Raw genomic sequence first — 14,639 nt, forward strand, 5'->3', positions numbered from 1 at the left:
GTTCCATCCCGGCTCCGGATCTAGCAGGGTGCCTACTGAATACCATGACCCCTGTGCCTTCTCGAGACGTTTGACCCCAGTGGAGAGGAACTACGACGTAGGGAACTGGGAACTGCTAGCGGTTAAACTGGCGTTGGAGGATTGGCGTCACTGGTTTGAGGGGACCAAGGTACCTTTTCTAGTATGGTACCATAAGAACTTTGATTAAACTCCCGTTAAGCCAGATGGTCTTTGTTTTTTACTAGATTTAATTTTTCTCTTTCCTAGGTTCCCAGGGCGTCGGCCTTGACGTTCATCTCGCCAGTTCGGGGAGGGAGGAGAATTCCCCAGTGTACCTGACACCATACTCCCGGCCTCCCCATTGGTCGCCACACTCACCTAGGAGATAGAGGAGAGGGTCAAGGTTGCCTTGCCCTAGAGGACGAGCCCGGTCCTAGCACCTGCCCTCCTAAACGGCTGTTTGTGCCCCAGGCCCTGAGATCTGACATCCTTCTGTGGGCCCACAGCTCCCGGCTCTCCTGCCACCCAGGGATCCAACACACTCGAGGGGTGCTAAAGCAGAGATTCTGGTGGGCCACTCTAGAAGAGGACACACAGGAATTTGTCGGTGCATGTCCAGTCTGCAATCAGCACAAACCTTCCCATCGGGCTCCTGTTGGTGTCCTTTAACCTCTGCCAGTTCCCCATTGTCCTTGGTCACATATCTCTCTGGACTTTGTTACCGGTCTGCCACCATCCAATGGACACACTGCCATACTGACAGTGGTAGATCGGTTCAGTAAGATGGCTCATTTTGTGCACCTGCCCAAACTCCCGTCGGCCAAGGAGACGGCAGAACTTATGCTTCTTCACGTTTTCCGTCTCCATGGGTTGGCGGTCGACGTGGTCTCTGATCGGAAGAACCAAGAAATGGAGACTGCTCTGTGCATGGTATCCAAACACCCTTCGTCCTGGTCGAAGCAACTTCTATGGGTGGAATACGCTCACAACACCCTGGTCAGCTCTGCCACAGGTTTTTCACCTTTCCAGTGCGCTTACGGTTTCCAACCTCCATTGTTTCCGGCCCTGGAGAGCGGTTTCCTGTCCGTCCGTCCAGGCGTTCATTCACCGATGTCGCCAGACTTGGGACCAGGCCAGGAGTACCCTCCTCCGCTCGGCCAACCGTTACACCACGTCGGCTAACCGCCGCCGCACTAAGGCGCCCTTTTATCAGGTGAGCCAGAAGGTTTGGCTGTCCACTCAAGACATTCCATTACGGGTGGAATTTAAGAAGTTGGCGCCAAGGTTTATCGGTGCCAACTTCTTAATTCCACTTAAATTAAGTTCTCAGAGGACAGGAGGGGAGGCTGACAGGATGGTCTCGGATGAGTAATTTTTGTTTCACAACAAGCATTTAGTATCAGTTTCAGTTGTCAGACTCTTTGTTTGTCAGGTATGTATCACATTTAGCACTTTTCTGCCTTTCATTTCTGTAATCTTAAACTGTTATAAATTCCACACTGTGTATGCTGTTTACAATATCTATCAGAATCAGAAATCCTTTATTTGTCCCACGATCTAGAAATGTACGTTGTTACAGCAAAGAGCAAGAGAGTAAAGTGGCTGGTACACAGTTAAATAGAATAAAATACAGTAACAGTCATATAAGTACAGTCATTGGAAATGTGTAGGAGGGAATATTGCACATCACAATGGTAATTGCAAAAGTTATAAAAAGTGAATATTGCACAAGGCATTGATAATTGAGCTGCACAGTGCGGACAAAGTGTCCTGGAGGGGGTGGGACATGTTGTCCAATAGAGAGGACAGCTTGGCTGTCATTCTCCTGTCTCCCACCACCTCCACAGTGTCCAGCGGGCTCCCCAGGACAGAGCTGGCCTTCTTAACCCGTCTGTTCAGCCTCTTCCTGTCAGCAGCCGAGATGCTGCTGCCCCAGCAGACCACTCCATAAAAAATAGCAGATGCCACCACAGAGTCAAAGAAGCTCTTAAGGAGTGCCCCTTGCACTCCAAAAGAACTCAGTCTCCTTAGCAGATAAAGCTGGGCTGTCCCTTCTTGAACAGAGCAGCAGAGTTATCTGACCAGTCCAGTTTATTGTTCAGGTGAACACCCAGGTACGTGTAAGATTTTACAATCTCAATGTCCGTTCCTAGGACGTTCACTGGTGTTGGGGGGGAATGATGGCGTCTCCTGAAGTCCACCACTAGCTCCCTGGTCTTCCCTGCGTTGAGCAGGAGGTGGTTCCTCTGGCACCAGAGGGCAAAGTCCTGTGTCAGCTCTCTGTACTCCTTGTCATCCCCATCAGAGATGAGGCCGACAATAGCAGAGTCGTCAGAGAACCTCTGCAGGTGACACTTCGCTGTATTGTGGGTGAAGTCTGCAGTGTAGAGGGTGAAAAGAAACGGTGCCAGAACCTACATTACATTATTACATTACAGTTCATTTAGCTGACGCTTTTGTACAAAGCGACTCACAAATAGTGCAAACAATCATGAAGATACAACTCCGAACAGCAAGAATCTTGCAAGTACATTAGCTTCAAATAGGTACATTCCTTTAAGTGCAGAACAATAGCTACAAATAAGCCAAACCAATATATATATATATAATATAATATATCGTGTAACATACAATATCCACCCATTGGTTTCAGGGTGGGAGGCTCTTTAAGAAGCCAGTATCTTGTAATTGCCTTGGTGATTGCTACCATTACAATTTTAAATAAACATTTGTATCTGAAATCCAAAGTAGAGAAGGAGACAAGTCAACTCAATATTAAATCAAATAAAACAAATGTCTTAAATTAATCTTTCAAAAGGCTTAAAAATGCTGAGACATGGAAAGTAGGATTTTATTAATAGTTCTTTTTCTGACATTGAATTGTTGAATCTCAAAATAATTGGTATTATTTATTTCTTTAAAATAATTTACCAACTGCCTCTCGCATTAATGTCACAAAAAAAGAGTTGGTCTCTGTGGCAGTGTGGCGTGGTGAGGGCACCGGCTGCTGGGGAGAGACGGGAGTGTCACAGCTGGAGGCCAGACAGCTGAATGGAATCAGGTAATCAGTCACATAATAAAATCATGGTGATGGCCTGGTTCTGTTCCTGTTGCAGTACACTGAGTCCTGGATCCCCGTGGAGCCACAAGACCGCGCAGAGTACGCGGAGCCCGAGAAATATTTGCACACGGCTTCACAATTGGCTTCAAAGTACATTTTTGAGTCAATAATTGTCCCAAGATATTTGTAAGATTGCACACATTCCACCCCCACCATGTGTGTGGGCATGTGTTCTTTAATCAATTATCATATCTTTGGTTCTGGATATGTTTAATTGAAGATAGGATTTCTCACACCACCTGACAAAATTGTCGATGACAGTGGCTGGCCTCTTTGTTCTGGAGCCTACTAACAATAACATATGTCATCCTACTTTTAATTAAGTTGTACATAGCAGGGGTCTGCTACAGGTTGTAGCTAGGTTTTCAAGTTTGGGTGGGCTTAACCCAGAGGTGAGGTGGAGCTGTGTGCACCTGCATGGTAGTACAATCACCATTAAAGGAACTCAGATGGCATGATGATGGAGAAGTAAGTCTGGGAGTTTTGCACTGAGCAAAGCCACTACACACCCATAGTGTTTTGTGCTGGTTGCATCATCAATATATTAGTCATGTTAACCAGGTCCATGTTACCTGGCCTTAGTCATGTTGACATGTCTTAAGAGTAGGGTGGACTTCACATCCTCTAGGGGGCATGCTCCCCCGGGCAGAATGTGTTTTTACATTTTAAAGTGAATTGTCTGCATCTGGTGCACTTTGAGAGCAACATTAAGATGCTAGATCCAATAGAACTGTGTGGTCTTGGTAAGGGGAGGGGGCACAACTCTCAATATGAAAAATATATCAATCAATCAAAGTATAAAAAATACCATAACCAATGACAATTAAGTGAAATATTTTCATTTTATTCTTCAAAAAGGAGCATGAGCCGGGAATCCCAGTCTTTTTCATTTGGATGTGAATTTATAATTGTTTCTTACTAATCTTATACTTGCTAATCTCTGTGAGTCCATGGGGTTGGGGTGAAAATATAAGAATGTTTGCCCTTACTGTTGATGGTACTTTCAACTGTGAAAATAATAATAAACATTTTTTAAATATCTGTATAGCGTTAACCCCTTTCCACACAAAAAGGAGCATGAGACGTGAATCCCCTTTTCTTTTTTAATTTCAAAATGTTTCATATTCCGTGGACCCCCTGGGGAAGACCTATGGTCTATAGTTATACATAATAGCGGTGTGCTATAAATACAATAAGGCTATAGAATGTCTTGTATTGTATATATAGACTGTAGAATGTCAAAATTGACCAATTAGAATTGTGTATTCAACAAAGCTGTGAAATAAGGAGGTACCATTCCTTCGGTAAGCTAAATAAAAAAAATGCACTAGGTTTTAGGAATGCACTGCTGTTTTTGTTATTCTTTTCTTGTGTAGAATAAAGGTACTACAACTGCATTTTGTTGTGCAACCCTGTGTTATACAATGGCAATAAATAAACCTTGAATGAGTCAGCTGGAAATGTAAAATGTTAGCCTGAGACAGCATTTTAAACTAACTCATGGGGCTAACGTTAGCTCAATTATTTAGCGTTGAGAGTTGTCATTTCAGCTGCACATTTGATGGTCACTAGCTAGAAATAACTAGACTAAAAATAGTCTGAAGCCAAAGGTCTTTGTTTTAAATGAGTATGTTTGTGGTATATTGGCCAGTTATCAACTGCTTCCTAAATTTCCCTCGGGATGAATAAAGCATCTATCTGCTCACATGCCTAGAATGGAACGCCTGGCGTATAGCAACAGTAACCAAGGGGGACAGCGATTTGAAAACATAGCTACCAAAACATTGAGCCAATTTTATAAAATAACATTCCCGTTAGTAACAGATGGTGGAAATGTCTCTACATTATAGGTACAATAAGTAATCAGGTAGTTTCCCGTGCTTCCCTGCAGATCATCAGTGTTACGACATCTGTGGTGCTTCTCAGTCTAACATCGAGCTGGTGGAGGAAATGGAGGCTCTGAGAGAGGATCTGGACTGTGCTGACCTGCAGGTACGCAACTTAATTCAAGTCACATTCACATGTATTATAATGAAGTTGCTGTATACCTAATATAATTTGGTACTTTAGTGACTTTTAGACGGAGCCAAGGCTGCCTGTTTCCCTGTTTCCAGTCTTTATGCTCAGCTCGCTATCATATTTAGTATACAGACATGAAAGTGGTATTGATCTTCTAATTCTTTAGATAGAGAGCAAATTTCATTTCATCATTGACCACATGCTGTAACTTTTAGTTTATTTTTCTAATGTCAGCGTATACGCCAGCTGGAAAACAGCCTAGAAAAGATGAAAATGAAGATCACTCAAGCGAAAAAGATCCAGAACGTCTATCAAGACGTCCGTGAGCACCTGCAGCAGGTGAGCGATGCTGTTTATATATTTCATCAAAAGCAGCCTCTCAATAGATACTTTATCAATACATACATACATGTTGTGAAATACATTACCATTATCTTTATCTTTATCTTTTGGCAGAAATAATAAGAATAAATGTTTTATTGCTGCATCAATACAAGTAAACCATAATTATTTATCAACTGGGTTTTCACATCCAGGTGCTAAAGGTGATATCAGGTTGCAGGAAGTGAGGGAGGGTTTGACACAATGGATCATGGGAAATTTAGTCCAATAGCTCAATCTCAGGGTCCCAACCAGAGAAAAAGCAAGATTAAAGGAAGAATATATTGCTCCTACATTATTCATTAAGAAAACATCTAGAGGTTTTTTGAAACAAAACTTGTGTGCCCTTCACTGCCCTTCACTTTTTTGCACATGCACGTTAGTTGTTTTTTGCTGTAATTTCTTTCATTTTGGACTGTGGATGTATGGTTAAGGGTTCATACTATTTTAAAAAGAAATAGTCCAAACCATGTGTGAAATATATAAATGAAACAATCACTTGTAAAATAATTAAATAAATTATTTAAAATCAACTAAATATTATGAAATGCTGTAAACAAACTCAATACACAGAGACAGAAAATAACATGTTTGATTTGTTCAGCTTGACAAGGCTGCTCATGCTACCTAGCTAGCTTACAATTAAATAAAAATGATATCCAATAAAACTCTTATTATGAAAATGACTTAAGTTTGAATAATTTCTTCAATGATGTCACAAACTGTTGGTTCATTTATATGTCTTACACTATTTATTCATATGTCTTTGTATTTATTTAATATTGAACACTGATTAGAAAACGAGAGAAGCTGAAAGGAAAGTTAGCCAAACACTTTGGGAAGACATATGAAAGGGACACAGCTGACAGTAGTCTAGTGCCGCAGAGATACAAGCTACATGAAAGGCAGTTTTAAAATCAGAAACAAAGTAACATGTCAATACAAAAGCAGTGTCTCATTCAGCTGATGTTTGGAATTTGTAATGTGGTCAGGAGGTCCGTGGTATGTCCAAGGTCCTGGAGCAGAAAGAACAGGCAGTTACCATCGGACAGGCAAAGCTGGAGAAAGCAAGAAAACAGTACCAGTCAGAAGCAGCTGCTGTAGACAGCACACTGGTGAGCATCACCAACACAAACCTAGCTGAACTTGACTCAAGCACATTTTGAAGCATCAGACAAATGCAAAAACAAAATCGTAATTTAAAACTCGGAACTAAATTAAAGGAGCAATCTGATAGATTTGGGAGTGTGAAAGCTGTCTTTGTACTTTTCGAACTCCTTTTCTTTCCTTTGTGTTGTTTCTTCGTTCTACGCTCAAAGACCCCTGGCCTCTGAGCTTGCTGATAAAGTCCTTATGCTGGTTCCCCATTATTACATACTATTATTACAGGTTTAATTTCTGTCATGTTAAGGATTTATGATCTCATATGGCTTGGAAATGAATCTATGACCCTTGTTGACTTTATGAAACCTATTTTAAACATAATGGATAAAAAAAGAAAAGAAAACTCAGCCAAAAACAATTCTCAAAGCTGCTTGAGTCTTTTAAAAATTAAAATGTGATCGTCTTTGTATCAGGTCAGGATGGTTCAGATGGAACATGAGACAATGGCAAAGAAGAGAGAAATGGATATTGAGCTATGTGAACTGAGCGCAGAAGAAAAGGAGCTGAAAAGGCTGATAGAAACACATCTTAGCCCCACAGGCCAGAGTAGGCTCAATGTGCAGGTAAGAAATGAACTAATCCCACATGTTGATGTAGACAAATAAGATGAGATGTTTATGGTTTATTTGTTTTTGTAACATGTCATTTTTCACATTCAGGAAATTGAAGAATTGAAGTCAATTCCTGCCACAGGTAATGCAGCGGAGAATGTGTTTTATGCAACTGTCACTGTATCAATGCTATGAAATCCCTACACGGCAATTGTCTTATTACTGTCAATCAAATGTCTGCTGCAGTCGTGACATAAACTATAAAGATCTCTGAAATTAAAAACATAATTAGCCACTACACTTGTATAAAATATGCAACATGAATAATTTAACAAGGGTTGCAAGTAGGATGAAAATCACCAAAATAAAAGCCTTTATTAATTGTCAGTATAAGTGTAGATGTAGATATCCAATTAAAACTTTCAGTACTATGAGTGTTGAACATCCTTTTTCAGACATATTATGGCTTTCCCATTTTTATTTATGTTTTTATTATTTTGTTTTATTTCCATGTTTTAAAATTATTTTCTGACATTCTGGAAATACAAATCAAATCAAATCAAATGTATTTATATAGCCCAATATCACAAATTATACATTTGTCTCAGTGTGCTTTACAGACTGTACAGGTTACGACACCCTACACACCCGACACCCTACATTACATTATAGGTACAATAAGTAATCAGGTAGTTTCCTGTGCTTCCCTGCAGATCATCAGTGTTACGACATCTGTGGTGCTTCTCAGTCTGACATCGAGCTGGTGGAGGAAATGGAGGCTCTGAGAGAGGATCTGGACTGTGCTGACCTGCAGGTACGCAACTTAATTCAAGTCACATTCACATGTATTATAATGAAGTTGCTGTATACCTAATATAATTTGGTACTTTAGTGACTTTTAGACGGAGCCAAGGCTGCCTGTTTCCCTGTTTCCAGTCTTTATGCTCAGCTCATAGATAGAGAGCAAATTTCCCAAAAATGTTGGTCTATTTCTTAAAGGAAATCACCAAATAGGATACAACATGTCAATGTTAGGGTGTTTGGGCATTACAGCAGTCCTTTTGAGATGCTTTGTTTTATAGCACTTTGTTGATTTAGTCAGACACAGGTTGCACAATTATTATTATAATTGTTCCTCATTTGTATTGTGAATTGTGCGGTTAATACACACAGCTATACTCATTATTCTAATTGTTGTTATATCTTGGCCTGTTTAAACCACTGTTGTCTGGCTGTATCAAGCAGTGTCTGCCTGTCTTAATAGGAACTAGTTACCAAGATATCGTTGCAGCGAGCCACCACAGAGCAGCTCCTCACTGAGTTGACCCAGCAAGAGGAACTGGCCAAGCAGGAGGCCAACACCCTGACGGAACTGGAGCTGCAGTACGCCAAGCTCATCGATGCTGTGCTACACACAGCTATCATCTCTTAAAATAGTTCTTAGTGTCATATTCACTGATATATAGGTCATGTCAAGGCGCTCCTATCTGCAATGATTTTGGTACTGTAATAATTCGTCAACTGAGGGTTAACAAGGTCTATCTGCACTGAGAAAAACGCATTTGAAAATTCAACAGTTCATAACGTGGACACTATAAAACCAATTCCAACCAATTTTGACAGATCACATGCTACACACTAGGTAGTGAAATTAAGACTATTTGAGTCATCCAATTCAGTGTATTATGGGTAGAAACTAAACTAATTTTGCAGATAGACCTTTGTGGTTCCGAAATTGATGGAAAACCAGAGTCCTAAGGGTCTATCTGACATTTCCTCATCCCAAAATTGAAAATGTAACCCTCAACTGTATTTTATGCAACTTAGCTTCATTTTAAGCTCTAAAAATGTTTATAAAGTTCCACGTGGCAGGAAACTTAAAAGTGAAAATTATATTTGCTAATAAATCTGAATCTTTAAGACTTTTTATTAAACTACTAATGATCTTAATTTGAACTACTATCTACTAGATGACATACATATAAATGTTTTGAATAAGTTATTCCTGTGCTTAAAATGATCACGTGATTCATTTCCTGCCCTGCTATTGGTTGTCAGCAGATAGACCTTTGTGATACTAAAATTATGTTTGAACATGTGGAGATAGACCTTTGTAGAGCTCACTGACTCAGTAAATATCTACAAAATCTGTATAAATGAGTGATACAGATAGACCCTGTTAACTTTAAAGCCGTTTGAGACATAGACCTCAAATTTGTCCAATTTGTCAGACAGACCTTGTTAACCCTCAGTTGACGAATTGTTTAGCTAATCTTTTAAGCAAACACATATACGTCTTCTGTCTAACTAAACATCTTAGTGTTGCACTGTTAGTCTGACAATGTTAACTTGGACTTTGGGAAATGAGTCTTAACTGCAGATTAATTGGTAATGAAAATAACCATCAGCTGCATCCCTTCATTTAAATTTGAATCTGAAATGTTATCCTGATGATTGCCAATATTACAGTGATTTGGAAGTGCTGGGTTTATAACAACAGCAACACAGTTCAGACAGCAGAGAAACCTTTAGAAGAGGATTGGTTACTTTTATGGATGTGGAGTTACAATGACACTCGTACCAGCGCTGCTGTGCTTAGTGGTAGTTATTTCAGAGCTCTCAAGGGAACTGTCGTTTAACTTTGTCAAAATCCCTCTCTTATACAGCCCCATACACACCACAGTATGTGGAGAAATCCAAAGCTTACGTTTGCTAAGCGATGGTCTGTCTGTGAACTCACGTGACAGGTATGGAGGTTTGGTAAGGAAGGGGGTGATCACTTGAAAGCATCTTCTCGGTGCTGGCAGCACTGACTTCCTCTGGTGCTGTGATTGGGTCTGATAGATGTTCCGCAGTTATGTGTGTTGTTGCACAGTGACATTGAATGTCTGATCTGCAGCTGGGACAGGGACACCTTGTACTGAGGAGAAATAACACCAGTAACGACAGTATTAAAAGTTTGATCATATGCTTCACAGTGAGACATTTTACTGCCATGTTTTTGCTTTTATCACGCAGGCAGAGAAGACTGTCTTAAACAACTCCATCTGTATTTTAAGGTTTGATAAGCTGAAGGGGGAAAGGCAGGCAGCGCTGAATCAGGAAGTGTGCCGTGTTGAAGCACTGCAGGCCGAGCTGCAGCAGTGTCAGGACCTGCTGAACACTGTGGAGCAGGGGGTCGACAACGTCTACCTCAGGATGAGCTGCGTTCCTGTGGAGGTCCTCTGTAACCTGAAATGTTTTAGAATGTCTTTAAAGGACACATTCTGATGTTCCATCTTAAAACAGTGTTCACATGGCACATGTGATCCTTCCTCCTCTCCATGCTACATACTACTACACAAGCTACATAATATGTCCATACAATACATACTAATTGTCATAGTAGTATAAATCTAAATACTGAAATAAATGATCCAATATTTGATACAAACTGCAAATTAAATGCCATTTAAACGTCACAAATAGAACATGTTATTCTTAAGAATGAATACTTCCTGGAGCTGTCTCACTGACATCTACAATGTATTTATTTGCATTTGAGGTGAATAGTGTCCAAAAATCAACAGTAGCCTATATGCTGTAGACACACACTACACATTCCAAACATGCTTACTATTCATACACTATGTGTCATTTAGACTGAGCTAGTGGCTCTGAGAGCTATGTACTAATGTTAGCATGCTAACATGTTCACACACTGATGTTTTGCAGGTATAATGCTCACCATCTAAGCACGCTAACATTAGCTAATAATACATAACACAGCTGTGGCTGATGGATATAGTTCTGCAGGTGTTTGATCATAACACATTAAAATGTTGACCTGATGATGGCACTATATGAAGGGGGGAGGACAGCCTTTTAGTAGAATTGTGTTGAAATAACATCATCGTGTTTCCATGTGTTTCTGATGTACAAAGGAAAAATGCAAGTTAGTCTTTGGTGAAATTTTTACAAAGGAAAGACACAAGGCTTCTTCTCTTCTCTCCATCTTTACTGATGTTTAGCTGTCTGAATCTTGCTAGCTTCCAGTTATCTCTTGTCAGTCTCAGTCAGTCTAATGTGCTTGCTTGTTGTTCTTAGATCTTTTTTCACAGCACACATTTTAAACTGTCATTGCAGGGAAAGCACAGGTGAAACTACTAACACTAACTAATGTGCCCCTCTTTAGGGGCTGCCAAGTGCATCCAGTACTGAGAGCATAGACAAATTGAGGGACGTCAGCCTCCGCCTGCCAACATTACTGCAAAGAGCATCGCAGCACAAACCTGAGACCAGCGGCCTGGACCAAGAGAGGGTGCTACAATTCTCTGATACTTTTTATCTATTTGTAAAGGAAAAGACAGGTTATCTGATACTTTGTGCCGATGTTAATATAAGTTTTCAACTAGTTGGTCCTTCTACACTAACCCTGATATTAATAGTTGTGTAATAAAGCTGTCAATACCCAGAAATCTAATTACAGTTTGCTCGAACAGCTCAACAGGATGGAGTCGAGGAACATTAGCAGACCAAGCACCCCGATACGTGAGTAGCATTTTACAGAACAGCATGCATCCAGCAGCAAGTATTGACTAAAAGAAGATCTGTTGATAGGAGCTTTGAATCTAGTTAAAAATATATTTTTATTTATAATGTATGTTTCAGCATTTAATTCATTTCTGTGAAAAAGCTGCAACATTTTAAATATAAAATATGTATCTTTTATATGACTTCCAGCTGCGTGCTAAGATCCTAGTTAGCAAGCCCACTAGCTTATTCCTTCCTTACAAAAGCACTGTGGTTATTTACAACAAGCAGAGAACTAATGACACACTGCATCAGAGACCAGGACAGCTGTATTGACCTTGGTATATAGAGGCAGTGGACAGAATGATTGTGAAGCTTCTGTCACTGATGAGGATTTACTAAAGGTAGTAACTATAGAGCTTGTTTTACTGCATTCGACAGATCTGAGAAAGTGTATAATAGATGTTCACAAGTCAGGAATCTCAGTGGGGTCGTCTCAAAGCACCTACAGGTCCCAAGATCATTAGTGCAGTCAATGTTCATAAGTACACAGAGTACTGGGAAAAACCCAACAATCAGCACAAAAACAGGTCTGCCAGGAAGCTGCTGGAACACAGTGTACTCGATGGTAAACATGGAAAGGAAAATTTAGGATTTTGTGTGCACACCACAGCACACACAGTGATACTAAGCCTCGGCATTTAAGCCATCCTAGTATAAGGAGCAGTAGGCAGCTACTATACAGCACCCAGTAGACTTTAATTCAAGGCAAAAGTGGAATAATATGCTTTGAAAATTATATTAAAAATAAATAAATATCAGGAATACATTGAAGCCTATCTGTCATTTGACTGAGAATCTGTCCTTCTCCCACAGACTCTCCCCCTCTCAGTGATGATGAGAAAGTGCTGTCCATCCTGCGAGAAAATCAAGCGCCGCAGCCTCAGACTGATTGAATCTGAGCAGAACAAGCAGTCGTCGAGGAGAGCCAGGAGGAAGCAGTAGATACACCACACAGTGGCTATGATGAGACGCATGCAATAAACAAGAGAACATACTTTTCAATTCCTTTTCTATTCTGGACTAAATTACTGTTACAGTAAGTGCAATAATGGTATTAATGTGAATTATTTTGGGCTGGTACACGGTTAATACCCCTCCACAAATATACTTCTTACATTCAGCAAAATGTGTACACATGAGCAAGGCACAAAGACAACCTTAGGTGAGAACTTAAAACTGCAGAGCAGATATTGGACCACTTGGTGGGAGCATTTTGTAACTAATCTAAAGAGAACTGATGCACGTGTTGAGCCTGGAGGCAGGTTTATCCATCAAACTGGGGCATGACTGGATCTATCCCAGCTGGAAGAGTCTGGCATGGAGCACGCCTGTCTTACTATATTTAGCACATATGGGCCGCTCTACCCATTGGTTCAAAGTCAGGGTTGGAAATATTTTGAAATTTGTATGTTTTCTTCCTAAAACTTTGTCCATATACGGTATATATTTAGTACCATATCTATATCTAAAAATAGAGTGGGACCCAGATTTCCCTCAAATAAAATCCGCCTGTTTGCTATTCTGGCTCCAAAATGGGGGAACGAGCTCCCCATTGATGTCAGGTCAGCACACCTTCCGTCGCAGACTGAAAACCCACCTGTTTCAACAGCACCTTGGCCAATAATAAATAAACAAATAAACAAATGAAACAAATGTTGCACTTACTTTTGTTTGGCTTATTTGAAGCTATTGTTCTGCACTTAAAATGATTTCACCTATTTGAAGCTAATGTACCTGCAATATTCTTGCTGTTTGGAGTTTGTATCCTCATGATTGTTTGCACTTATTCTAAGTCGCTTTGGACAAAAACGTCAGATAAATGAACTGTAATAAAACATCAATAAACTAACAGACCGTCGCCACACGGTGGCGCTGTTTCTCCACTGAGGCTGCAGAATGACTGGCAGTGAATGGAGCTCCAAAGAGCTGTGTCAAGTTAACAAGGGTGAGCTGGTAAGAGACAAGAAGTTAGATGACTTGCCTTCTAAAATAAAATCCAAAAGCGTATCTGCAAACTACGGGAATATTTAATTCATTGTTTTAGGTTTAAATGGATTTAAATTGTTTAAATGAGTCCTACACAATAACTTTAGACAACTCAAATCTAGTATTGAATACTTTTGTGGACTATTTTTGTTGGTATTCCAGTATGTTTTGATTTCAATATCAGTGAAAGTACATAATTTCAGTAGCTTTACTAAACTTTTCTTTACGATAATGTCAAATATGAGTTAAGAAAAGTAAGAGTGTAAATAATAATTATTACAAAGTTGTATGTTGGCTGTACGGTGGCTTGAAGTTGTGATTACTAGTAGGATTTATTTCTATTTATCTTATTTATATAATTTACAATTGAATGTATTCAGGCCAAGTCAACTCAAATGTATTTCTGTAGCACATTAAAAACAACATGAGCTGACCAAAGTGCTTCACCAACATACAGCAGGTCAACAATGTAATTTATTTGACTTATTTATTGATCATAATAATGATAATCTCTGCTTTTGTCATCTAAAATAAGTATTACCGGATTATTTGTAACTATGCATGACTTATATGTTTAATGCACTCTGCACAGTTTAAATACATACATTTAAATTTCAGACACTTTAATTTACACATTTTTCCCCAGAGAAAAGATGTAGCAGAAAAATAAAAGCCAGCCTACACAAACTCTGAGTTGGACAGTCAGTATTGTTTACTGTTTTTTCTATGTGTTAACTCAGATTTATGATTTTCCCAGTGGTGGAAAAATTACAAATATAATTTATTTCAGGTTAGCAATGCTGCAGTGTAGAAATACTCTGTTACAAGTAAAAGTCCTGCAT

At 39.7% G+C, this 14,639-nt stretch overlaps 1 protein-coding gene across 1 annotated transcript; it reads left to right on the forward strand.

Moving 5' to 3' along the window:
- Positions 1-4,836: 4,836 nt before the first annotated feature.
- LOC115013909 (coiled-coil domain-containing protein 183-like) lies at positions 4,837-13,349 on the forward strand. The gene is made up of 11 exons (XM_029440474.1): positions 4,837-4,861; positions 5,013-5,113; positions 5,375-5,479; positions 7,099-7,248; positions 7,345-7,378; positions 7,950-8,050; positions 8,501-8,619; positions 10,296-10,455; positions 11,411-11,536; positions 11,718-11,766; positions 12,625-13,349. Exons 1-11 carry the CDS (start codon positions 4,837-4,839, stop codon positions 12,702-12,704), a joined length of 1,050 nt encoding a protein of 349 aa, XP_029296334.1. The 3' UTR covers positions 12,705-13,349.
- The last annotated feature ends 1,290 nt before the right edge of the window (positions 13,350-14,639 follow it).

This window comes from Cottoperca gobio, chromosome 9 (genome assembly GCF_900634415.1).
Source record: "Cottoperca gobio chromosome 9, fCotGob3.1, whole genome shotgun sequence".
Classification (NCBI taxonomy): Eukaryota; Metazoa; Chordata; class Actinopteri; order Perciformes; family Bovichtidae; genus Cottoperca; species Cottoperca gobio.

What these genes read in the sequence shown, in the direction of transcription:
- LOC115013909 (XM_029440474.1), top strand. Translation starts at nt 4,837, where the DNA reads ATGGAACGCCTGGCGTATAGCAACA. An exon ending in AGAGTAGGCTCAATGTGCAG is followed by an intron (nt 7,249 to 7,344) that starts GTAAGAAATGAA and finishes TTTCACATTCAG; the next exon opens with GAAATTGAAGAATTGAAGTC. An exon ending in CAGACCAAGCACCCCGATAC is followed by an intron (nt 11,767 to 12,624) that starts GTGAGTAGCATT and finishes CTTCTCCCACAG; the next exon opens with ACTCTCCCCCTCTCAGTGAT.